Source organism: Mirounga leonina, unplaced genomic scaffold (assembly GCF_011800145.1).
Source record: "Mirounga leonina isolate KUSES-001 unplaced genomic scaffold, KU_Mleo_1.0 Mir_126, whole genome shotgun sequence".
NCBI classification, from domain to species: Eukaryota; Metazoa; Chordata; class Mammalia; order Carnivora; family Phocidae; genus Mirounga; species Mirounga leonina.
Genome location: NW_023270314.1, coordinates 2,751,332 through 2,776,162, shown reverse-complemented (window position 1 = coordinate 2,776,162; position 24,831 = coordinate 2,751,332). Strand labels below are relative to the sequence as shown.

General features: G+C 37.6%; 1 protein-coding gene across 2 annotated transcripts in view; it reads left to right on the top strand.

The window, feature by feature from the left end:
- Positions 1-12,080: 12,080 nt before the first annotated feature.
- Positions 12,081-24,831, top strand: part of OTOGL (otogelin like) — a 131,483-nt gene continuing 118,732 nt past the window's right edge. For both annotated transcript variants that reach the window (XM_035002072.1, XM_035002071.1), the window contains exons 1-6: positions 12,081-12,129; positions 13,154-13,193; positions 14,152-14,200; positions 19,277-19,343; positions 21,200-21,298; positions 21,563-21,717. In XM_035002072.1, coding sequence (XP_034857963.1) covers positions 12,081-12,129; positions 13,154-13,193; positions 14,152-14,200; positions 19,277-19,343; positions 21,200-21,298; positions 21,563-21,717 — 459 coding nt within the window. The remainder of the gene's footprint in view (positions 12,130-13,153; positions 13,194-14,151; positions 14,201-19,276; positions 19,344-21,199; positions 21,299-21,562; positions 21,718-24,831) is intronic.

Here is a 24,831-nt window from a genome sequence, read left to right as displayed (position 1 = left end):
TGGGTCGTAGTGCGATGGTATTACCAGGGGAGCTGATGGTATGCTGGGGCCAGCTCTTATTGGCTCATGAAAGCCAATTACTACACTTGCAGAAATGTTATGATTTCCTGTTGAAATCATATTGAGCTGCAGCCCCTCTCTCCTTACTTCTTGCTTACTTTCTCCCTTCCGGTCTCTCACAGCATGTAGCAAATGCACTTGTCCCCGGCATTGCCTCAGTTCTCTCTTTTAGGATGTTAGAGCTTTTTAGCGTCACACCTTAAGGAGCATCTCTCATTGTTGATGTAATCCTATTATGGTTTTTTTTTTTTAAGATTTTATTTATTTATTTGAGAGAGCGAAGAGCAGGGGGAGCAGGAGAGGGAGAAGGAGGCTCCCCGCTGATCAGGGAGCCTGATAGGGGGCTTGATCCCAGGACCCCGGGATCATGACCTGAGCCCAAGGCAGAGACACTTAACCAACTGAGCCACCCAGGTGCCCCTATTGTTTTTTTATAAATGTGGTGGGGCCTCCTGTTTACTAACACTACACTCATATATGCAACGGACAATTAGGTTCTTTATTTTCTTTTCTGTAGCTGACCTTATGACCACCATCCACTGCTCTATTTGGATGACCTAGGTAGATGTCCTTCAGAATGCCAGTGCCTTCCCCCACTGGCATCTAGGTGTGTCCTTGTCTGTCTTTGGGAGACTGGCTCTTAGGTCCGTGTAGTGTTCTCTGGAGGAGTGCCGGTCTGGGCAGAGAGTGGCTGGTCTGGGCTTCTCCTGCGGCTGGCCACTCCCGCTGTGCACAGGGTCTTACCCCTGGTGTCCTGCTGATATTTGCAACTGCTGATGGTAACTGCTGTAACTTCCGCTTTATTCTTCTGGTTACTTTCCCTGATGATTCCAACTTCAGCTCTCAGTGGCTTTAGGGGACCCCCTGAAGTCTGCCTATGAATCCCAGGCCACAAAGTCCAACTTGCAGACTTCTGCTACCAAGGTGCTTCTTTGTTAAGAGAGCAGCCCTCTTGCTAACTCTCAAGTCAGACTCTCACCAGCCTTCCACAGCATTCTCGTGGAGGCACGTGGTCGCATCTGTCAAGTGGCATCTGAGGGCTGCCCAGGAGGGCTGAACTCAGGTCTTCCCTTTGCTTCTCCATAATCGCTTCTACCTTCAGCATGCCCTTTGTGGAGCCTACAAATCAGCCTTTCCTATAACTGATTCTTTTCCTTCTACATTCCGTCTGGCTATGGGTGATGAGCTTTAACTCCTTTGTCCTCTTACCTTACTGGGAACACGTAAAACTCCAAGATCCAGTCCCTCAGTCTTGCCTCTTAATATATAAGAGAAGGAATGAATAGTCTAGAAAATCTCCTTACTTCTTGGAAAAGCCTGGCTTTTAAATTTATTGCCTTTCTGAAGACAAAAAAAATCCCATTTTTGTATGTTTGAAGCTGAATATTATATTTTCCTTTTCTCCTCTTTGTTTCCTGGATGAACTAGTTGGAATCCCCAAGGCAGATGCATGCCTCATTCTAACTTCGGAGAAGGTTGTACTCATGAAATTGCAAAAGAGAAAAACATGTTAATTATACTTGCAACATTATCCCCATTACATGTACTTAATTTCTCTGGCCCTCTGAGTTGTTAGCTTCTTGAGAGAAGGCTTTCCTACTGGTCAAGAGCTGGTCTATTTTGAGCAGCCTCTTATGTCTGTATCTTCAGTAACTACTTCTCTGTGGTATCCTTCCTATCAGCTTTTAGATCTCTGGATCTCTGGATCTCTGTAAATAAAGGAACAAAACAGTTCTCCACGGACTTCACATCCATTCAAACCTGCTCTTTCTCCAGGGTTTCCTATCTCAGTAAGTGACATCACCAACCCCTCAATTAATCATGCCAGATGACATCATCCTTTACATCTAGTTTCTTCTCATGCGCCATGTTTGGTGAACTAGGAGATTCTGTGACTCTATTTCCAAATATTTCTTGAATTAGTTTCTTTTCACAACTCCCACATTTTCCATCCTAGTCTAAATTACTATTGTCTCTTAACCGTGGTCTCTCTGGCTGTTTTTCTGCATTTACTTTTAATCTCCTTGGATAGAGAGTAATCTTAAAATAAACAAATAGGTGAATATACATGATCTGTAATATGCATGTCTATATATGTAAAAGTACATATGTGTGTATATATTAATATATATTTACATATGTGTGCATGTATATATAATATGTATAGACACACATATATAAAATCCTGTTTATCCTACTCCTTTGCTTCAAACTTTCCACTAGCTTTTATATTTCTTGGGGTAAAGTCCAAAATTCTGACAATGGTCCAAAGCATTTGAATGACCTCCTTTTGCTGCTCCCGCCTCCCAGCCTTGCCCCTTTCCCTCCCTAGCTCACTCTGTTCCAGCTGTACTAAACCTTTATTTCTTCAAACCTACCAAGCTCCTTCCTTCTTAAGGCATCTGAATAAGCTGTTTTCTCTGTTTGGTAAAATCTTGGTTCTCTCCTGCTAGTTCCAGTTCTCAGTTTCAAAGTAAGCCTCTCTTAGAAGTTCCTCCTGACCCTCCTCTTTCCTGCAAGACTCTCTCAGGGCATCTTGTACTCTCCTTAAGGACACACACCACAGTTATAATTAAATACTTAATTTAGTAATTATTTTTAATGTTGTTGACCTCACTGGCTTATAATCTTTGAGGAAGGAGGCTATCATATACATTTCTCTATTCCCTCTGCCTAGACTTAGAGTGCCCACTAAATTAGCTTAAGAGATTATTTGTATATGTTTTATCTTTATATTTTAATCTTCATACCATCTAATACAGTGTTTTACCCTTAGTGTCTTAAAACTTATATGAATAACTATTTATAATTTTTACTCTTATTTTTTCCCTTCTGTCTGCTTTAAAGGGTTTCCGTCTTATCATCTATATGAAAAGTAGAGTTTTTTTCATGAGATATTTGTGTGAAGATGAAAGCAATTAAATTCAAAGAAGTAAGCCAGCTAGTGGATTCTGAAATGTTGAATTCAACTTTGTGGAGCATACTGCTGTCAAACAGCTTTTTAAAAAAATGGCCACTGGACTTTCTAACAGATCTCCTTTGCCTCCAGGAGCAAGTCCATTGTCTTTAGCATAGAATAGAAGGCTTTCCATGATCTGGACTTTGCCTCCCTTTCTAGCTTTATTTCCCATCCCACACCATCCCACCCTCCAATCCTGCCCACCAAGCTCTATGAACATATCAGGAGAGGGAGATCATCATAAACATCACTATTGTTGTCACCACTAATGAAATTTATTAAGCATTAGTTTATATCAAACACTGCATGGGGGCCTGTGGGGACATACAAAGGTGTATAAGTCAGGCTTACAGCTCTCAATCACCTATTAATCTAGTAGAAGTGATAGGCATACTCACAAAAGATAAATAGCAATATAAATTAGTTAAATAATAAATGCCAAATAGTAGTTGAGAGCAGGAGTGCAATTTCCTGAGAGACAAACTAGTGCTCTGTTTAGGTTTATGTTTCCACAAATAAATGTAGCTCTTGGGAAACAAGGAAAGGTAGGGAGGAGATATTTAATGGTTTGCTTTTCTCCATGAAAATAAGTCCCGTGATTTATCCATTGCTCTGTATAGTCTCCCTTCTTCCTCATCTTCAAAACTGTTGTAATTGTGATCTTAATTCAGAATTCAAAGGAACAGATATTTGTCAATGACTGAGAGTCCTCATCCAAGTGTCCTTCAACCCTCAGTTCACTAACTTTATAAACTCAAATATGTTAGCTTGACCTGTGGAAGCATTGCATGGATTTATCTGCCTGGAGGAGTTAATCTGGTCCACTGGTTGAAGCTGTGCATTAAAATAGCAAAAAAGAAGAGGCTATGAAAACTCTACTCCCACAAGGGTCTTATAGCAGAGAAACACATTAATTTCTTCAACTAATGAATATTTTTTGACAATGAGAAAAGGAAGAGATTAAGATGAGTCCCATGCCCTCAAAAATCCATGGCAGGTGAGACAGACCATAAAGAAATAACATGTAATACACTGTGCTGAGAGCAATGATGAAGAGGAAGCCACAGATGGGGCTCAATCCCATGACCCCAGGATCATGACCTGAGCTGGAGGCAGACGATTAACCAACTGAGCCACCCAGGCACCTCTGCTTCCTGACTCTCCTAAACAAGCCAGATTGATGCTACAATAACGTTTCATATAACTTACAACACCAAATCTCAATGGCATAACACACATTCATTTCTAGCCATGGGACCCAGCTCTTTGAGGGGAGGTATTAGGTTGTAATCCATGTTTCCTCATTGTCCTTGGACTAGCAGCTACCCAGGACATATTCTTCTTCTGGTAGATAGCAGAAGTGCAAGAGAACAATCCAAAACTCTGATGCACATTTAAAATTGTTGCTTAAGTTGTGTCTGCTAACATTACTTTGGCCAGAGAAAGTCACGTGACCATTTAAACATTAATAGGGAGGAAAAATATACTTTTTCTACTTCAGAGGGAGGTATTGCAAAAGCACATTGAAAATGGGAAAACATGTAATTCTATAACAAGGAGAATATGAATAAGAAACTGGGACCTCTAATCTAACCTATCCAACAGTGTTCCTGCCTGCTATCGTCCACATACTACCATAGAATTCTTAGATGAAAGTCTTCATCCCTAAGACCCTCAGTGCCAAAAAATGTCTCCTAAATTTCCAATCTTGTCACAACTTCCCGGTCATTGAAGTCTCCCTGAATCCCATCAGTGGAATACTATAATAGAAGTCTAATTTACACGTTCTCCTCGATCTGGCTCTTGGACAGCAGAAGAGTGAGCAAACTCACTCACAGAAGAGTGACTCAACAAAATGCTTGGTAGTAATAGGACTATTTCCACAATGCCTCATTTCTGTTTCTCTTGGGGTTCTCACTCACAACTTTCATATCCCCTCTTATCTAATACCTTTCAAGAAGGTTTCCCTGGGAAAATTTAACTTTATAATTATATATATATTTAGATATATCTAAATATATCTAAATATATCACAGTTCTCCAGTTTTTCTTAGGTCTAAGTAGATTATTTGGGGACCTTGGAATAGTAAATGCCATCTGATTTATAGTATCCCTTAGGAGAAAGCCATTGTCCCAAGATCTGCAGTCAGCAAGCTAGAGACCCAGGAGAACCTGTAGTATGGTTCTTGTCTGAATCTGAGTCTGAGTCTGAAGGCAGGAGAAGACCGATGTCCCAGCTCCAAGACGGTCAGGCAGAGACAGGGAATTCTTCCTTACCCACTTTTTTTTTTTTTTTTAAAGATTTTTATTTATTTGACAGAGAGAGACACAGCGAGAGAGGGAACACAAGCAGAGGGAGAGGGAGAAGCAGGCCTCCCGCGAAGCAGGGAGCCCGATGTGGGGCTCGATCCCAGGACCCTGGGATCATGACCTGAGCCGAAGGCAGACGCTTAACGACTGAGCCACCCAGGCGCCCCCCTTACCCACTTTTTTTGTTCTTTTCTGTCCTTCAGTGGATTGGTGAGACCTACCAACATTGGGAAGGGCAATCCGCTTCACTCAATCTACCAATTCAAATGTTAACTTCATTCAGGAACACTATCACCAACACACTCAGAATAATATTAACCAACTATCCGGGCACCTTGTGGCCCTGTCAAGTTGACACATAAAATCAACCATCACAGTTATCCTCCTTTTTCTCAGTCCCTCTATATCAGTCATGGATCCCTGCATGTCAGGGAATGAAATTGTAACCAAATTAACTCAATCAAAAAGGAAGTTATTGGATAGATGTAGTCATAGAAACCCAAATGTGGTAAAGCATCTTCTCCATCACATATTTCTTTGCTTCCCTCTAAACACCTGCTCTGTTCTCCTACTGCTCTTTCCTACTTCCTTTCTCCTACTTCTCCTACTTCTCAAAACTTTCTTTGCCTATTTAACAGTATGCACATGACTGAAAAAGAGCTGCCCTCTAATTCTTGTGACCACAAAACTCCAAGGCCCACAACCTTATGACTACATGGGACTTTTATGTCTCTGATTTATATTTCAATACCTAAGAAAGAGAATTGGATCAATTGTAGGACAGCTATACATTATTTTGCTTAATGTCAGGTGCCTATCCCTGGTGGCAAGAGAATGTGTGTTAGGTTCCTATTGTTGCTTTAACAAATTACCACAAATTTAGTGGCTTAAAACAGAAATTTATTGTTTTTTAATTCTGGAGATCAAAAGTCTGAAATGAGTTTCACTGGGTTAAAACCAAGATGTTGGCAGGACTGAATTTTTCCTGCAGGCTCTGGGGAAAATCCATTCCATTGCATCTTTGAGCTTCTGGAAGCTCCCTGAAATCTTTGGTTGTGGCTGTTCTTCCATCTTTGAATCTCTCTTTCACTCTGATCCTTTTGACTCTCTTTCACTGGTAAGGATTCTTGTGATTACATTGAACCCATGAGGATTTAAGTTAAAGGAATCATTAACTTAATTGTATCTATAAGTCTCTTTTGCCATATAAAGCAAAATTTACAGGTTCTGGGAATTAGGACATGGATGTCTTTGGGGAGCCATTTATCCCAACTATCATGGTGAGAATCAAGATGTGTTGCCTTTGGGACGAGGTTTTTTTTTTTTTTTTTTTTTTTGCATAAGGAGTGTGGAAAGAGTAGGCAAATTATATAACATACCTACTTTATTTTCCCAAACAAACCTACTTTATTTTCACTAGAGGGTAGTGAGGCTGGCCTCCAACCTCCACTTAATTTTTCTATTCTCTACATATTTCCCCTCCAATGGGATCTGTCAGTACTCCCATATTTGTAATTCACTTGCATTTCTTTCTCCCACTACAGTGAACTAGTCTGGTATTTAATTTCCCTGAAGCGAGATTCTCTATTACAATACAGATGTCTAATCCACTTAGACTCATGGATCAGAAAACTTACGGGATGCAGTGGAGGTGGGTTTGGAAATCTGTGCTTCTAATGTACTCCCTAGGTGATTTTTGCACCCACCAAAGTTTGAGAACCATCACTGTATGCTAAGGTAAAGTTGATAAACTTACCTTGTTAGAAGAGAAGGCTAAAGAAAACCTTCCAAGGGAACGAGTTTGTTTTTACTGCAGCTTTTGGGAGATAATGATAACAATTTTGCATGTAACTCAGTAAGATTCTAATTCAGGCTGGGAGCCAGGGAAGAAGGCATGTCAAAATAAAGGGGGAAACATTTCTTTCTGAGATTTTTCCAAACTTTCTGTGGCTCTCAAATCACAGTCAAGGGCTTGGTTTCTTCGAAGGTATGTTTTCATACTGATCTGTGCTCTGCTGAAAACCACAGTGATGCTATGTCTCCAAAGGCAGTTTTTCTGTACCAAACTTGCCACTTTAGGGAGGGTGGCAGACGATAAGCTGATGTTTGACTCTCCAGGAGCTGTTGCAGTGGCTGTTATCACAAATCAGGTTGTCAGGAGTTCAAGCTGGAATCTTGATGTAAAAACCCATGACGTTTAGATATGTGATGGGTTTTCTTTTATATTTTAAATAATTTGATCCAAATATGACATGCTTTGACATACTTTCTTTATAAATTTATATTTGTGTTTGGAGTAACTTGCTTAAAATTAGTAGAGTTAAATTAGATAAGTATTTACCTATGAATTGTAGATGGCTCCATATTACATGTTTGTAGTTCAGCTGGAAAAGTAAGTTGCAAATATATAAATTAGTAACTTAGAAAATAAGATCATATGGTTTTTGATAGTTGGTGGTTCTGTTTTTGGCAATATGGCAGATTAAATGATTTAAACATTTGCCAGCTATGAAATACTTAAATATGCTGAATAAAATAAAAGAAACATCCATTTAAGTGGTTGGATAAGTTCACAAGAATGTAAGGGATATCACCAGAGGCCAAAAACAAAGCAGAAACTAGACTTTGGCCTTCCATTACTCTGGGTTTGGGATTTGAATTTATATTTTGTAGTCTGGGAATCCTCAAACTGAGCTCAACTGAAATTTCTTGGAGCAACTGACAGAGGCAATCTTTCCTAGTGGGGCATATTCTCAGCCCTGGAGTAAAAGATCCCCACAGAAAACACCCTACAGATGTCGACATAAAATTCAAAATCACAAAACCCATGAGGTAATTCACCCTAAATGTGAGAAGAAAACACAATAAACAACAGGATTATATCCCTCCTCCTCCTGAGAAATTCAAATAATATTATCCCTCAGCAACTTTAAAATAAGAACATCTAAAATGATTGAAGATGTAAAATGAAATTGAAAACATGGGAGACAAATTTAATTTATATTATTATATAGAGAGCATTATATATTACACTATGAAGTATAAATGCATAGTGCTACAGTAGTTTAGAGAATGAAGAGAACTGCAGGAAATACTGGTATTATATCTTAAAATGATATTAAAATGTTGACAAGAAGAAATATTAGTTGTAGGAACATTACTTCTTTCAAGATATCAGTTAGTATTGCAAATCAATGGTACCATAGCAACTTGAAAAATGAATGTCCCTATAAAATATAACACATTAACTTCTGGGAGTGGGCTTTAGATTGAAATCATGACCAACATAGATATCCCTTATGACACATAATCATGTCTTTTATCCAGAAAAGCTAAGATAAATGCCATTTGTAAATTAAATGATATGAAACATCCCACAAATTGCCAAGCAACATACCTCCTGAAAGCATAAATAGAATATTGCAAAACTGTCTCATAATAAGGCAGTTAAATTCAGAGTGGTTAGAATCATGTCAAAGATATAGGATTCTTTTTGTTAGCTCAATGATAACAAATTCCGGACAACATCACGGAATCTGAAATGTGCTAGTTTTGGTAAAACACGTGAAGAATAATTGCATTTCACTAGTAGAATGTGATATGGTGGGAATCGAATGTTATCTCCTTTAGATTTGGTCTCAATGAACGAAAAATGAGTGCTATATAAATCACCAAAGACATTCATTTTGACCAAAGATAATGAACTTCATTAAAAATACACCCCCATTTTTTTTAAATTAATGTAGAAGGCCAATGTTTTCCCATTTTTGCCAGTTGCTTTTAATGTGGCACGTTGAGGCCAATAGGCTGTCAGGTGTCAACTTTCTAAAGATCATATTCCATGTGGGGAAATTGCAGTGATCGTGTAGCAGAAAGGGAACTGTTTATTCCATGCATTAGGTAGTCACCTCAGACTTCTTAAGAACATAATATCTCTTCACAAGCTGATAGCTGACTCACTTTTTGCCAAAGTTCCTTTGTCACAGTAGAATGAAATATAAAAGCTGTCAACTAAATTTTGACAGTAATAACGACATGTAGCAACAGTCATAAATTCCTTTGTTGTGGTTCTGGGTCTAATCTTTTATCTAAACTCTCGGTTCTATTGTAGCTATTCATGGAAGTCTATTTTGCCTATTTTCATGGTACCTACAATTTAGTGTAATGAGTTCATAATGTAGTTAGTTGAAAAAGACATGGGATTTGTCATTGTTTTCTTTGTTGCTGTTCCCTGTCCTTTTCTAATCTCCTACCGACTGTAAGCCCGGAAGGAGGAGAAAGAGAAAAAAAGCCTGCACTAAACCTCTATCTATAGAACAATGGTCACCCTGAAAATTTCTGTTATAATTTCTATTATTTTCTTCAGCAGAAAAAACAATTTATAGTTTTTAAATGCAAATAGTTCAAAACAGAAAAAAAAAGTAGTAAAAATGCCAGACAGTAGAGCCTTGGAATTTCCAACTTAAACTAGCGAAAATAGCTGTGATGTTTTGAATCAAGAGTTTAAAGATACTATATGAATTTTGAGATGAGAAGCTCAGAGTTAGTACATTTGAATTAAGTACAGAGAATATCAAAGTTCACATTAGAAATAAATACTTTTTACATGGCTTTATATTTCTGTTTACTAACCTTTTCTCATCAAGTTCTGGTAATGTTTAGAAAAAACTATGAGTATTATAGGAATGTTTATTTTTTTTTGAATCATGAAATTTAACTTTGGTTTCCATTTGGGATTTTCCCACATGTGTGTCACTTGTGAAAAATTTTAAGTTCAAAGAAAAAAGTCAAACAGTTAAATGGACTGGGGAAAAAATCCTAAAGTACAATTTATGATTTATAGATTCTTCATATTTTAGACTGACTTATACAGGAAACAATGAAGCCGAGAAAAACTACTGTAAATTGAAGAGGGTACTGAATAATGTATATGTGTTTTGGACAATTTCTACCCTTTCCAGAAAGAGTCAATAAGCATTCTGCATAAGCAAAATTGCTCTCTTAATTTAGAAATTTCTTTGGAGGAAAAAAGTAAAAATTTCTTTGGAGGAAAATTATTGGTCTCTAAACAAATTTCAAACTTAACTCTTTAATTTATTCTGTATTCACATCTTATGTATCTAGAATATTTTATAGTTTTTATTGTCGTTGAGTAGATACATATTTTTGGACCAGTATTTAGGGTGTAACCATAAATAACTAAGCCTATCTGTTTAGAATTATATTAATTCACTGTCTAATTAGTTTAAGAGTAATGAATAAACTTCCAATAAATATTTATTAAACATATGCTATACTTCAATTATTTAAACCTATCCATCAAATTTTAAAATGAGATGTGCAAGTGTGTGTATGTGTCTGTATAGATAGGTGCATACATAGCTACTTACAATTTTAATGAATTATAATGTGTTTTCATGCTAAAAACATGAACTTATAGGCAAACATCTTCTTTTCGCTCATGAAATTAGCAATCATGTAGGCAGTGGAAATGAGTTAAGATCATTTAGAACAAGAGTGAAAGATCATTGAATTTGGGACACAGGCAAGGGACTGTTTATGTAATAGATACTAGGCAAGCAGTATAATAGGATATCAAGGCTACTTCACAGGAGAATGAAAATTCTTTGCAGAAGAGGTGTCTGAGTACAATAAGATATTAAGAACTAACTGCTGTGCTTTTCTGTCTCAAAGGTATTTCTCGTGTATTAGACATTCTTTACTACTGTGTCCCCATCCGGTAAACGAGCGCTATAATAGTGCAGGTAATGGATTGAATCCGCTATAGGGAATGTGCTCCCCTTGTATAAGCATGACTTTCACTCATTTATGGGGCTCAGATCATCTCTGTAAGGTTCATTATGAAATATTAGAGCTGTTCTGTGATTCCCATCTAGGTAGTCAGTCCATCACTTCCAGAGAAGAGTATGCTTCCTGCTGGAATAAGAAGTCTTCCTTTGTTGTCTCATTAGGTACCCATCATAGTAGATGGAAAAATGGGGTGTGAAGGGAGGGTCTTCAGGGCTGTGTGAGTTACTTTAATTTCTTTGTAAAGTCAGATATTAGAATATTGTCTTCTTGTGTTATTTTCTACTTGTGTGCCAGAATGTTTAACAGGACGATGTGTGGGCACAGGAATATGTCAATTTAAACTACATTGCAATGGGACTTGAGTTGAAAATATGTGCACATAATTTTAGTTTACTTTTAATTTCTAAAGAAAAAGTTACGAGAACACCTAGACATTCGAAAAATGATTGATAGGATTTTATTTCACCTTTTTTTCAAAGGACAGGTAATTATTTTAAAATAAAACACAGATAATAGACCAACAATTAGGAATAAAGGTTATCCTCTGAGACATCAGGAGATAACAACAGGCTTTTTGTATTTTTGGTGCTGCTGTCTCTAGAAGTTGTAAAGGGCTAATATAGCCTAAAAAGGTGTGTGATGTGCAGGAGTGGGGTAGGGTGTAACTAATACGGGCTTAGGTAAGCAGCGGCCATGCATCACTAATGAGACACTCAGCCAAAGGCTTGCCAGCAAGCTCTGAAGCTTCAGATGCTGTATGTAGTTAGAAAGACTGGAATTTCTTTTTGAATTACTTTATTACAAAGTTATATTTATAAGAATTTGAGCACTCTACACATACGCATACTTCTAAGATGCCATCATAGTAAAGACCAACAATTTGGTTGCATTTCAGGAGAAAGCCTCCACTGAAATGAACATTGTGAGGAAACTCAATTTAATGATACCTCGGAGTCTATTCTTGCTTCATATACTGTTTTCATTACAAGGTAAGAACTTATATGAAATTTTTACCTTATTTTATTGTGCTTTAGTCTCTCCTGCAACTGATAGGAACAGCACTTTGGAGTCATTAGAATGGATATATACCAAATGACACCCAGACCACCTTTTTGAAAATTCTTAGTAATGTAGATAATTTGGGACTTTGGTTTTAATTTTTTGAGTCTTTTCTTCAAATATTAAAATTAGGCTTTTATTATGATAGGCAACTATACTGGAGGAAATTCTGATTCTAATTTTTTCTTTTCTAAAAGATGATTTAAAATAGTTTTCTGTATAACTTAAACATTTGAATTTTATAATAAATTGAGTACTTAAACTTTCTTCATGTCATCAACCCAAAGAATGGTAAAAAGTTGTTTGTAAGAAGGACTTTATCATTTAGGGCCACGAATTATTTTCAATTATTTTTATGGCAATTCTATTTCTAAGTTAATGTTTATAAAATATTCTCATGAGGAAAGCATTTACTTACATTTACTTGGTAGATTTTAATCCCTGAAAAGAGCTGTATATTTTGGAGCTTGTAGAGGAAGTGGGAGAAATTACTGAAATGTAAGACCAGCAAGGTCATGGACCCTATCTTCCAATCCTTGTAGTGATTGAAATTCCAAGGAGAAAATGCTCTCAATGCGGGAGGGGACTTTCAAGATGCACTTGTCCAATACCATCATTTTTTTTGATGTGTTTGCTAGCTTGCTTAAGCTTGGCATTTACTAAGTGGTAGGACCAAGACTAAAACTTGGATCTCTGACTCTAATCCTTCCACTGTATTATGTCTCTATGAATCTAGGTACGCTGTTCCTTCTATCCAGATTAACAGTCCCACTAATGTCTCACAGGGAATTGGCTGTTCAAAATCCACTAGAAAATGCAAACTAACTCACAGCAAAACTCAGTCTAAGTTTTAGAATTTAGGTTAAAATGATCTGTTTAATAACCAGAACATGGGACCAAGATATTTGGATAATTTTTTTCCCATTCTTATCTGTGTATATTTATCTCTGGCAGGATATATTTGTGCATCATCCATCTTGACGAAAGTATCAAAGTGAGTATTTCTTGTTCTTTCTGTCCTCTAAAACATAAGGTTAATGGGAATGAGCATAGCTCAGCAGATAAATGTATCTGCTTTTGAAAAAAATAAATTAGATATTTTACAAAGTAAGGGCATGAGATGTGTTCTTTAAAAACAGTTCCACAAATTAAAAATTATCAGCCATTCATTTCCCTATTTATGAAGAAAATTCTTTCTTTTCATTTTAATTATGAGTTCTTAGAGGTGTCCAATGACTATAGATACTAAGGAAATATTACTTTCACTTCAGTGATTTATAAAGAGGTTATGTTGGGTAATTTCCCCTTTTATGCTGTTATTATTAACATACATTGTTGATTTTAAATGTGCTATCTCTTAACATAGAATAAAGCAATATTTAATGATAAAACAATAAAATTGTTCTAGCACTAATTAATGAAAATCATTTTCGGACTAAACTGATCTGCTTAATGAAAAGCAGAATTCTATTCATCATTTGATTTTGATAGGTCACAATTTGATGTGCTTATTCACATTAACATTAATCTGTGCTTTATGACACGGAAAGGGAGAGAAGTATTATGTTTGGAAAAAGTGAATGTGCTCTTGGCGAATACTTACCTCACCAGTTTTATGAAGTCATGTGGAGAAAATATTGTGTGTGTCGCTGCCACAATATTACATGATTTTGTTTATTTCTCGATCTTGCAATTCCTTCCTAAAATTCAGTTCACATCAGAGATTGGAGAGATCCGGGGACACTCTTGAACTTTGTAAAATGAGACAGCACCACCACCCAAATCTAACCCCTCCAAGAGGGGAGGGGGACCTTTTAAATGTTAAACCAAGAAAGACCTCTTTGATAAAGGGATGGAAATCAGGAGGAAAACATCAGCTCTCTCCTGGGAAAGGCTTGTTCAGGTTGCCTAGGTGGCCTTTGACTATACAAGTTCTTTTTGTTTTCTTCCAGAAACAGGTTTAATGAAAATCGACAGAAAAGAGCTCTTTTAGCAGCACAGGTAGGTTATGCATCCGATGGAGAGAGGCAGAGAAATAATCCACTCTGCTTTGGGACTCTGCTGTCACTTCAACAATGAGACCTTTGTGAAGGGGAATAAAATGCTAAAAACAAGACAGGACAGAGAAGAGGCAGAGTAACTTCTCTACTGCTTTTCTGCAACCCTCAAATTCATGCTTAGTTCACATTGACCTGTTCGCTCAAGTGTTTTTTTGCTGTTCACCTCAGTTACCTACCGATAGGCTCACAGCATGTGTGGGAGATATAATCTCATCTACTTGCCAGAAATTTTTAATTGGTTTAAAAATGAAGCGTGCGATCAGAGCAATGACAGTCGAACAAACACAAGTAAGCAGGGGCAAAGAAAGGTATACATGTTGCAAAAGGGCATCAGAGGTGACCTGGTGTCCTGACAGACAGCTTCATAGTGTCTGACAAATCGCAATGACAGACACTTCTGGAGAGGTAACCTTTATTTTTGGAGAGATGTGTAGCACTGAATCTGAGAAGGCCCTTTTGCCCAGGTCCCCTTTATATAAGGGATGTTGGATAACATAATTGCAATATTTTTTAAACTCTGATTGGAATGTCCAAAGAGGTGGGTTAAAAAAATATTTCTCTGTAAAAGATAGTTGGGAAAATAGAGCATCCTAACTTAAAGGCATGTATGGGAAAGTAATGTGATTTGGGTATTTATATAGCAAACGGCTTATGTATACAAGGAGACCTTTGTCAAATCCTGAATTGCAATCAATTCTGCTAGTATTTTCTGGTAAATGCCTGAATTTTTATATTTTTTTGGTGTTAAAGAGAACTGAAGATGGATTTGACAATTTAGAGGACAGAACTAATTTATTCATATTCAAAATAGAAAACTTTTTTTTTTGGTACTTAAACGGACAAAAGATTGGAATGGAAACACTTTTTTTTTTTCTTAAAAAGAGTGTTTTGTGGGCGCCTGGGTGGCTCAGTTGGTTAAGCGACTGCCTTCGGCTCAGGTCATGATCCTGGAGTCCCTGGATCGAGTCCCGCATCGGGCTCTCTGCTCAGCGGGGAGCCTGCTTCTCCCTCTGACCCTCTCCCCTCTCATGTGCTCTCTCTCATTCTCTCTGTCTCAAATAAATAAATAAAATCTTTAAAAAAAAAAAAAAAAAAAAAGAGTGTTTTGTGTACTTAAGTACTTACGTATCATGTGAAGTGGTTAAAATGGCTTTTCTCTGAGAAATTTAACTACGTTTGTCAGTTGACCATGTTAACCACAAAAAGACATCAGCATGATTCATTAGAAAATCCAATTTTGAAAAAACTGCATTTTGATGAACCCACCAGTGTCAAAAATCTGTGAAATACACCCCGAAGTTGTCACATAAAGTGACCTCTGGATGGGGTTATACTGTTGTCCATTTAGATATTTCTAGAGTGTGTCTAATTTACCCCAAAGGAGTTACCTTTGGTTAGTAAGTGAGGAACACACTTACCTTGTCCTGACTTCACTTTTAGAGAGAATGAAGAGCAGCCATCTATACCTGCTCTTCTATGTCCTGCAGCGAGAGAACATGCATCGACATTATGTAACATCTGAACAGGTTTTAAAAGAAGAAATGCTGAGGGCACCTGGGTGGCTCAGTAGTTTAAGCGACTGCCTTCGGCTTAGGTCATGATCCTGGAGTCCTGGTATCGAGTCCCGCATCGGGCTCCCTGCTCAGCGGGGACTCTGCTTCTCCCTCTGACTCTCCCGCCTCTCATGCTGTTTCTCTATCATTATCTCTCTCAATAAATAAATAAAAATCTTAAAAAAAAAAAGAAGTAACCCATTAAAAAAAAAGAAGAAGAAGTAGAAACGCTGAAAAAGAAGGACAGTGAGGTCATAATCACGCGTTGCACTGTTTAGGATTGAAATTTCATCTGTTGTAAGGCATTTCTTGTCCACTGACTCACAACTGATGCTCTAGGAATATGGAGCATTGATGGGTAGATTATCTATGCAAGCAAGGATTCAGAAATATGTTGGCAATGAGATGAACAATGAGCCAGGAGGGGGGGAGACACGGACTCCTGTCAGTGGTGTATTTGTGTGCCACAGTGATTTCTCATCTAAAGACGGTTTCTCTGTGCTTCTCACCATCCTGTGGAGATGTTATTATCAAGGAGGAAGAATTGGCTGTCATCTTTTATTGGTTATGTGAATGTATGCACCCGCTGCCTGGAATTCTTTTGCATTTGTGTTACATTTCAAAATTTGTCTCCTGAAAGCAGGTGCTGAGACAGACTTAGGTGCAGCCAATTTATTTGGGGGAAGTGCACAAGGGGGGAAGAGAGAAAAGTGAGATCAGGAGGGGAGTGAATCTTATAGAGTATGTTAAGGAAGGGCTTCTGGGGCTCAGGCTTGGTGGGGGCCCCCTGAGGAGTCATGTAGAATGAGTTGTAGAACTGTTTCTCCAAGGGATGGGGGGAAGTTGGGGTACTTATCTACTGATTCCTGTCTCTCATTGGTTGAGGGTCACCTCTGGGGGGCCTTCTAGTCCCACGAAGTCATTTTCTGTGGTTTCTCCTGCTTGGATTCTGCACTGAGGCAGAGACAGAAAGAAGCCAGTACGTGAAGTTGAAGGGTCTTGATGTGCACAGAAACCCAGATGCAGGTGGGCTGAGAGGATGTAGAGGGAGATTCAACAGAATCTTTTATAGTCATGTTCTAAACAGGCTTGGCAGGCAGATCATTCCTATTTGAATAATGCGTAAATTCAGTTCAGTTGGTATTTGTTGGTGACATTCAAGAGACCATGCTAGAGACGTAAAATGAATAGTGGTGCTTATTGTCTAGATACTTAATGCCTCATGAAGGTAGGCAGGTAAAGAAGTCATTTCTGTGTAACTTGTTCATTGAATCTAAGACGCCATCAATTATTTGCCATTATTTATAGGACTCAAGAATAAAAGTGCTCCCAATTATAAATGTAAGATGCTGTTCTGAGTTCAGGTTGGTTAAAAAAGTAAAAGCTATGTATGGGCCTTGTCTTAGCATTGGTGAAATGTGGAATGATGCACGGAACATGTGGTCATTAGGATGCTGAGTTAACTAGGATGCTTCTGTGGCCAGAAGGCTGGTGTGTTGAGCACTTGTCATTTCCGTGGAGGTGTAGCCTGAGTTGAGTGAGAGGATATGGAGCTAAAAAATTTATATATTCTAGCCTTGGTCTATTCTTGTCTGATGTATTCAGTTTTTGCCCAATAATAAAAATAGGTAACATATTTACAACCCTTGTGCCTGGCTCTACTCTTGGGGCTTTACTTACCCCATTTCACTGAATACAATTCTACTTTTATTCCATTTTATAGACTGGGAAACTGAGGTTATGCAGGTTAAATAATTTGTTCAAGGTTATAAGCCTGTATGAAGCAGAGTTGAAGCCTCTATACAATTTTAATGAGCATCACAGATAATTCGCTGGAGCTGAAGTCAGATTTTGGTGCCCAGGAATATTGGTGGCTGTGCTAGAGGTAGGCAGTTGGAAATAAGATGGCTACAGACAGGATAAGATTTGCTGTTTTGGGGGAATCAAAGTCAGAGGCCGTTGTGAGTTTAACTTACTTTGAAGACAGAGGCGGAGGCAGAAAGGGGAGATTGAGCAGTGAGGATGAAACCTGGGAGGAATGAGAACAGGAAACAGTGAATCTGGAGGCATAGTGTTGAGCAAGGAGTTTAGAAAGGAGTGTTGAAGTTGAGAGAGAGTGTGGGAGTCCTCTTCTGTGACATGGGGCACCTTTGGCTATTAAAAAAAAAAGTACTTCACTGGAAAATGCCAAAATAAAACTCTGTGTGTGGGAAGGAGACCAGGATCCATTGAGGTAGGACTTTGTACCTGAAGTCACATTCCCTATCACCCCTTTCTTCTTGTCCTTCACCCTTTCCAGTTTTTCTAACAACACCTGGTACTCAATTTGCAATTATGTGGCAGATTTTGGGAGTGTGTGTTCTTCTGACAAACATAGAAATGCTATTTGAAAGGACATTGCTTCAGACCATACCCTAAATAGTCACTGAGTTTGAATCAAAATCCTTAATTGATTAGGTTTAGTAATCCACAATTATTTGCTACTAAGCTATATTGACCTCCAGAAATCTTAAGGTTTATCAGGGTTGCTTAGATTAATATAAATCTCTTTATTGCTAATTCTTATGTGTGAGGCACTATGCTGGAATTTTTACATACATCATTTTAATTTATTTTCATAACTGCACGATTAAGTAGATACCATCATTCCCATTTTACAGACAAGAGAAAGAAGGCACTAAGGTTAGGAAATTTTGTTGTTATTGTTTAAGAGGTTAGGAAACAAAAAAAAAAAAAAAAGAGAGAGGTTAGGAAACTTGCCTAAGAGTATGGACTGGAAGAATCAGGACTCTCATCCAGGTCTGTCCGATTCCATAATTCATACTCTTAACCATTACCCTAAAGATGTGGGGAGTCTATAAAAAGATATATTTGAATGTTCTATGAACTTCAAAGTGTCAGTTCTTTGGAGGCTGAAGGGGACACACTCACACTGCGGCAGCAGAAGCTTCCGTGGATGATATCCTCACAGATGCCTCCACAGGCAGTGTGGACGTCCCTGTCTGTTGGTCCATCAGCCCCATGCATTTTCTCCAGACCCGTCTGCACTTGGAAATACCAGAGTAGAGCTTCTTCTGTAGGCAAAGTAGTCAGTTAATGCAAAGATTAGACCCCACCCGATTAACATAAGAATAAAAAAAAAAAGAACAATATGAAAAAAAAAGATTAGACCCCACCCACGTTCTTTTTCAAGGAGGACAGAAAGGCAGGAGGAGAATGAGCTCAGAGAGGATAAAGACTCATCAAAGTCAGGTAAGAGGCAAAACCAAACCTTGAGGTCAAGTCCTCTAACCACAAAGGGCTCCTCTGGGAGCCACATTGAGATTGCCTCCAGAAGCCAATGAATTAGAGTCAGCACTTTATAATTTCTGTATCTGTAACAATTTCCCAGACTTCCTGATTTGCATGTAGGGCTTGAATTAAATAATTTAACTGTCTTGAATTCTTATTTCTGTCTTTCAAAGTTGGAAGCAACATCTCCAAGATATTTCTTCCATGAAGCTATTAACTGGGGTGAGAGCAAAATAAAAGGTCAGTGTCACACCTTCGCTTTTGTATTGGCTTTCTTAAAAGTCCCCTTTGAGGGATATATTGAATTAACTATTGCCATTTAATGCAAGGAGGAAACTGAGCCAGGGTGGTAATAATAGTAATAGTTAAGTTCACTTCATGTACTTGAAGTGCCTGGGTGGCTCAGTTGGTTAAGCAACTGCCTTCAGCTCAGGTCATGATCCTGGAGTCCTGGGATCAAGTCCCACATTGGGCTCCCCGCTCGGCGGGGGGTCTGCTTCTCCCTCTGACCTGCTTCCCTCTTGTGCTCTCTGTATCTCATTCTCTCTCTCAAATAAATAAATAAAATATTAAAAAAAAAGTTCACTTCATGTAGAAATTTGAATTACGTTTGGAAATAAGCAGCGTTGAACAATTAGATTAGGCTGATAACTACGTGATCAGGAAGAACTATCACTGGGTATCAGACAAGTTTTTTCTGAGTCATTAACTGGCTCCTTGATTCCTCAGCATCCTTATTTTTGCTTAACCATTTCCCATTTTCATTAAGCAGAATGCTGATGAGAGATTAAACTTTAATTCAAATTTTTCTTTTTACTTAAAATAACAGCAATTCTTGGCTAGTTTTGGCTTGATACTTGTTTTCAGGAGAATAAACAGGGCTATAAATAAATTTTTGAAGGAGACACATGTGTTTGTCTAGGTGTTTAGACATTTATTTATTTATTAGATATTTATTTATTATAAAAATGTAAGATTGTGATCTAAGATAAGATTTAAAGGGGAAAAAACTGCATTTAAATTTGTGAAAAATGTAAGTTTTTACCTGTATTGATAATCAAAATTGAAACAGCTCATTTTTCCTCAGTTAAGATGTACTTAGAGAGCTGTAGGTCTTTAAATGTAGAGAGGTATTTTAGCTCAATGGATCTTAAAGGACAATAGGGTTTTCTAATTCTCGACTTGGGCAGAATTGTGGTTAAATCATCGCAGTTAGTTAACTACCTCCTAGGACTTTAACATATTCCAGAGAGGTACTACTTTATGGTGACTCAGAGATGTGTTCTTATTCTCTTGATGTGTTACTTAAATTCTTCCTGCTTGAAATTTGCCAAGTGCTCCTTGTCCTCTCTCCTTATTAGAGGAAAAATTTTCACTGGGATTCATTTGCATTTTCAAAACTCACTCAGGAGCTCATAGTTTCTTGCTTCCTCTTTTCAACAGAATCTTTTGGGACAATGTTTCTTTCCACAAAAAAGAATATTTTTGGTGATGGCCAGCCATGACTTTGGTTTAGACCCCATTAAAATTAAGTATGGGTCAGAAAGAATGTATTATTTGTAACTGAGCCTGAAGATTAATTAATACACATAGTTTGAATGAAATGTTTAATTCTTCTCTTCAAAAATGAGAGTTTCCTTTTGGGTTTTTGTATACTTTGGCTGATTCCTCGAGCTAATGATGGACACTATTCTTTAATACAACACTCATTCCTGGAGTTGGAACCCTCTGGACGTGCAGCTGTGGCCAAACTCCATCAATGGAATCTTCTGCAGCTTGTGCATTTCTGGTTCTCATCATCTGGGACAGGGATTCCTTACATGGGAACTTGACCTTTCAATTGCTTGAAGGAAGCTAACCTTTGCTCTCAGGGTAGTTTGAGATGTGAAAGCCTGTCTTTCTTGTTTCACAGCACACATAATGAAATAAACTAGATAGAGACTTGACAGGCTTAATTCTTTAGCTCATCAAGGCAAGAAGCCCTGGGTTCTATTTGAATTAATAATGGTTACAGTTAGTCCAAGCTAAATCTTGACATATTATGTTTACAAGAACTGATGCACGCCAGAAGATAACTTATCTTTTTTGTCCTTCAGGTTCTTGTCCTCATGAATGCCTTAACGGAGCTTTCTGTTCTAAGACCGGTACATGTGACTGTCAAATATTTCAGGCACTTGGGACACGGTGCCAGATTGGTAAGTTTCAGGGATACTTGAGAGAAATTATAAGTCAAGGAGAACTTTAAGGTGTAATTGGCTATATCAGTGTTCATGCACTGGGAGTTGGGGCAATCATATTGTGTATTAACTCGAGTGTCCGTAATTCATTCCTACGATTTAGAAACAATGTAAAAGAAAATGTAAATGTCCACTTTCCCTTCTCACTGATCTCACTGAACCTTGCCAGAAACAGGGCATAATTTCTTTGATTGTACTAAATCTTATCCTATTTCTTTTCAGTGCCAAACATGGGCCATGGCAGAGATGGGATTTGCAAAACATGGGGACAGTACCACTTTGAAACTTTTGATGGCATTTACTATTATTTCCCAGGAAACTGTTCTTACATTTTTGCAAAGGACTGTGGTAATTTGGAGCCTTGGTACACTGTATGGGTAGGTGATCCTAGGGCATAATTAACGTAAAGATTTTTTTTTTCTCCTGGCAAAGTCTGTATTTTTAAAGGACTGGATAAATGATGGAAAATATATAATAATCATAGCACGAATACTTGGGGCTCTGACTAGGGAAGAAGGATTGGTTCTTAATGGGATGGACCCAATTTGTAGCTAAATTGAGTCTATTCTATTGAGATGGAGCTTTGGACTGGGAGAAGAAGGATTTGGATCCATGTGGGAGAGAGTTACAGACAATGCAGAATGTCTGTATCACAGATGTCATAATATCAACTCCAGTTGATATCCCCATTCTTCAGATTTTATTTGAACATTTTGAAGAGGGAGCGGGTTTGGGTGCTAACCAAATTGCACATACACATTTCCTTCCTGACACTACCGTTGTGATGTACCCCCAGATTAATTTTTTTTGAAGGCACCCCTTAGTGTGAATCAGAGGCTGGCATTCAGGAAATGGATCACAGAAGCAAGGCCTGAGGACATAGAGACAGGCAGCTACTTACTAGGTTGGTTCATACTATATAATTGAGCTCAGACAGTTAGTGTTTAACTGAATTCTTGATTTGGAAGAATTCCTAAGAGACAGCTCAGAATGCAAGCTGCAGAGTGGCTCTACTTGAAATAAAAAAAGTCAGGGACCTCTTTCCCTGCCTCACTCTCTTCCCCTGACTTTCTAGCTATCTCCAAGCAGAGTCAGGAAACGGCTGTGCTATCCTGTTCAAAAACTAGAACTCTCCATAGGCATCATTTCTTCGAACCTCTGTTTTCTTTTTCCCTTCTAACTTAAATTGGAGTTGCCTAAATTCTCCTCTCCTAGGTGGTGCAAATCTTAAAAAGTAGGCCTTGAAGCTTTTTAAGAGCATCAAAAGTCTTGTGACCCAGAAAGGAAATGAGGTCTATTGAAAGTTAACTTGTGGAGCATAAGAATAAAAAATCCTCTGTCTCTTTAAATAGGGAAGTTAGTGGCATGCATCTTCAGTATTTACAGGGCTCCTGTTTTCAGTGCCTTATTGTCTATTATTCCTCCACTCTCTCACTGGGTTTATCACTCAAACACCTTCTGACTCCCTCATTGAAATGTTCTTGTCCAGGGTCTCACCCTTCTGAAGAATAAAGTGTCAACTAGATAATCTATCCTTTGATAATAGCACACAATGCTGAACTGTGCTCCTGGAGCTAATTTTGTTTCTCCTTGGCTCTGTTTTGGCTGGTGGAATTTTCTTTCTAGGCAACAAATCCATTTGCTTTAAATGTCATCTTGCCCCTGATTATAGAAGTAGTTCACTTTTCTTGTAGAAAATTTGAAAATTTCGGAGAAGTCTATAAAAATAGTGTTAGAACTAATGTGATACTGACTGCAGTCGATGGACCTTTGGGCTCTCTCCATCCTTTGGCTATTGTTGATAATGCTGCTGTAAACATCAGGGGGCATGTGTCCCTTCAAATCTGTATGTTTGTATCCTTTGGGTAAATACCTAGTAGTGCAATTGCTGGGTCATAGGGTAGCTCTATTTTTAACTTTTTGAGGACCTTCCATACTGTTTTCCAGAATATTACTCAGTCATCAAAAAGAATGAAATCTTGCCATTTGCAATGACATGGGTAGAGCTAGAGAAGTATAATGCTAAGCAAAGTAAGTCAGTCAAAGACAAATACCACATGATTTCACTCATATGTGGAATTTGAGAAACAAACAGATGAACATATGGGAAGGTGAATAAAGAGAGAGGGAAGCAAACCATAATAGACTCTTAAGGTTAGAGAACAAACTGAGGGTTGATGGAGGGTGGTGGGGGATGGGCTAGATGGGTGATGGCTATGAAGGTGGGCACTTGTCATGATGAGCACTGGGTGTGGTGTGAAAGTGATGAATCACTAAATTCTACTCCTGAAACCAATATTACCATATATGTTAACTAACTAGAATTTAAATAAAAATTAAAAAAAAGAGTTACCACTGCTAATGGCTTCACATATTTTCCTTCTACTCTTTTTTTTCCTCTGAATTTTAAACACATTTATAATTTTGAAATCATACTGTGTATAATTTTCTATCTTAGATTTTCATTTGGTAATTATGTCAAGAACTATCTTCCATGACAAATATTCTTGAAAAACCGAAATTTTGTTAGCTGTATTTGTTCCAATTTATGGGATATTCAAATTATTTACTTATGCCCTGTTTTAGAAATTTAGATTTTAAAAAATATTTTCAGTATTTTAATAGACACGTTGATCAATGTCTTTATGCATATATCCTTTTTATATGCCTGATCATTTTCTTTTTCTTTTTAAATTTAATTTTACTTTTATAAAAATAATACATGTACATAGTTTAAAAACTTCATCTAAGGCATCTGAAGCAAAAATGTAGCCCCTGCTTGCCTTCACTCCCCAGCCTAGCTACAATCTGGCTCCCCAAAAGTAATTACTTCAGCTCTTTAAGCTGTTTCTTCTGGCTTTTATATTACATGCCAAAATATGCTATTATTTCTTTATCTTTCAAAGTTAAGCCTTAATCATTTCCTGCTATGGAAGATGAAATCATCTTTGTTATATCACTTTTCCTGCCCCTAACACACACACACACACACACACACACACTTTCCTTCCCTCCTCTTTACAGGGTTGTATCACCATCTTAGGTTAAATTATATGTGGTTTATTATTGTCATTTACATATTATATATATATATGAATTCATATAAATATTATTAAGAGCTGAGCCCTATAGTTTATTATGATTTTATTTCTCTTCTTTGTGCATTTGTATAGAGTTAACAATTATCCCATTTTTTGTTTATGACATTTTCTATACTCCAATCACTACTTTTTTTTTCTTCAAACTCTCTAGCTCCATAAATTTCTTCTCAATATGGTCAGATATTTATACTTTCTTTACTTTTTGAATCTTTGAAATTAATTTTGGAATAAAGTAAGAGAATCTAACATTCTTCTCCTTCCTTCTCTTCTTGTTTTCTTTATTCTCTCTTTCTTTCTCTCTTTCTCTCTTTTTCTTTCTTTCTTCCTTTCTTCCTTTCTTTCCTTCCTTCCTTCCTTCCTTCCTTCCTTCCTTCCTTCCTTCCTTCCTTC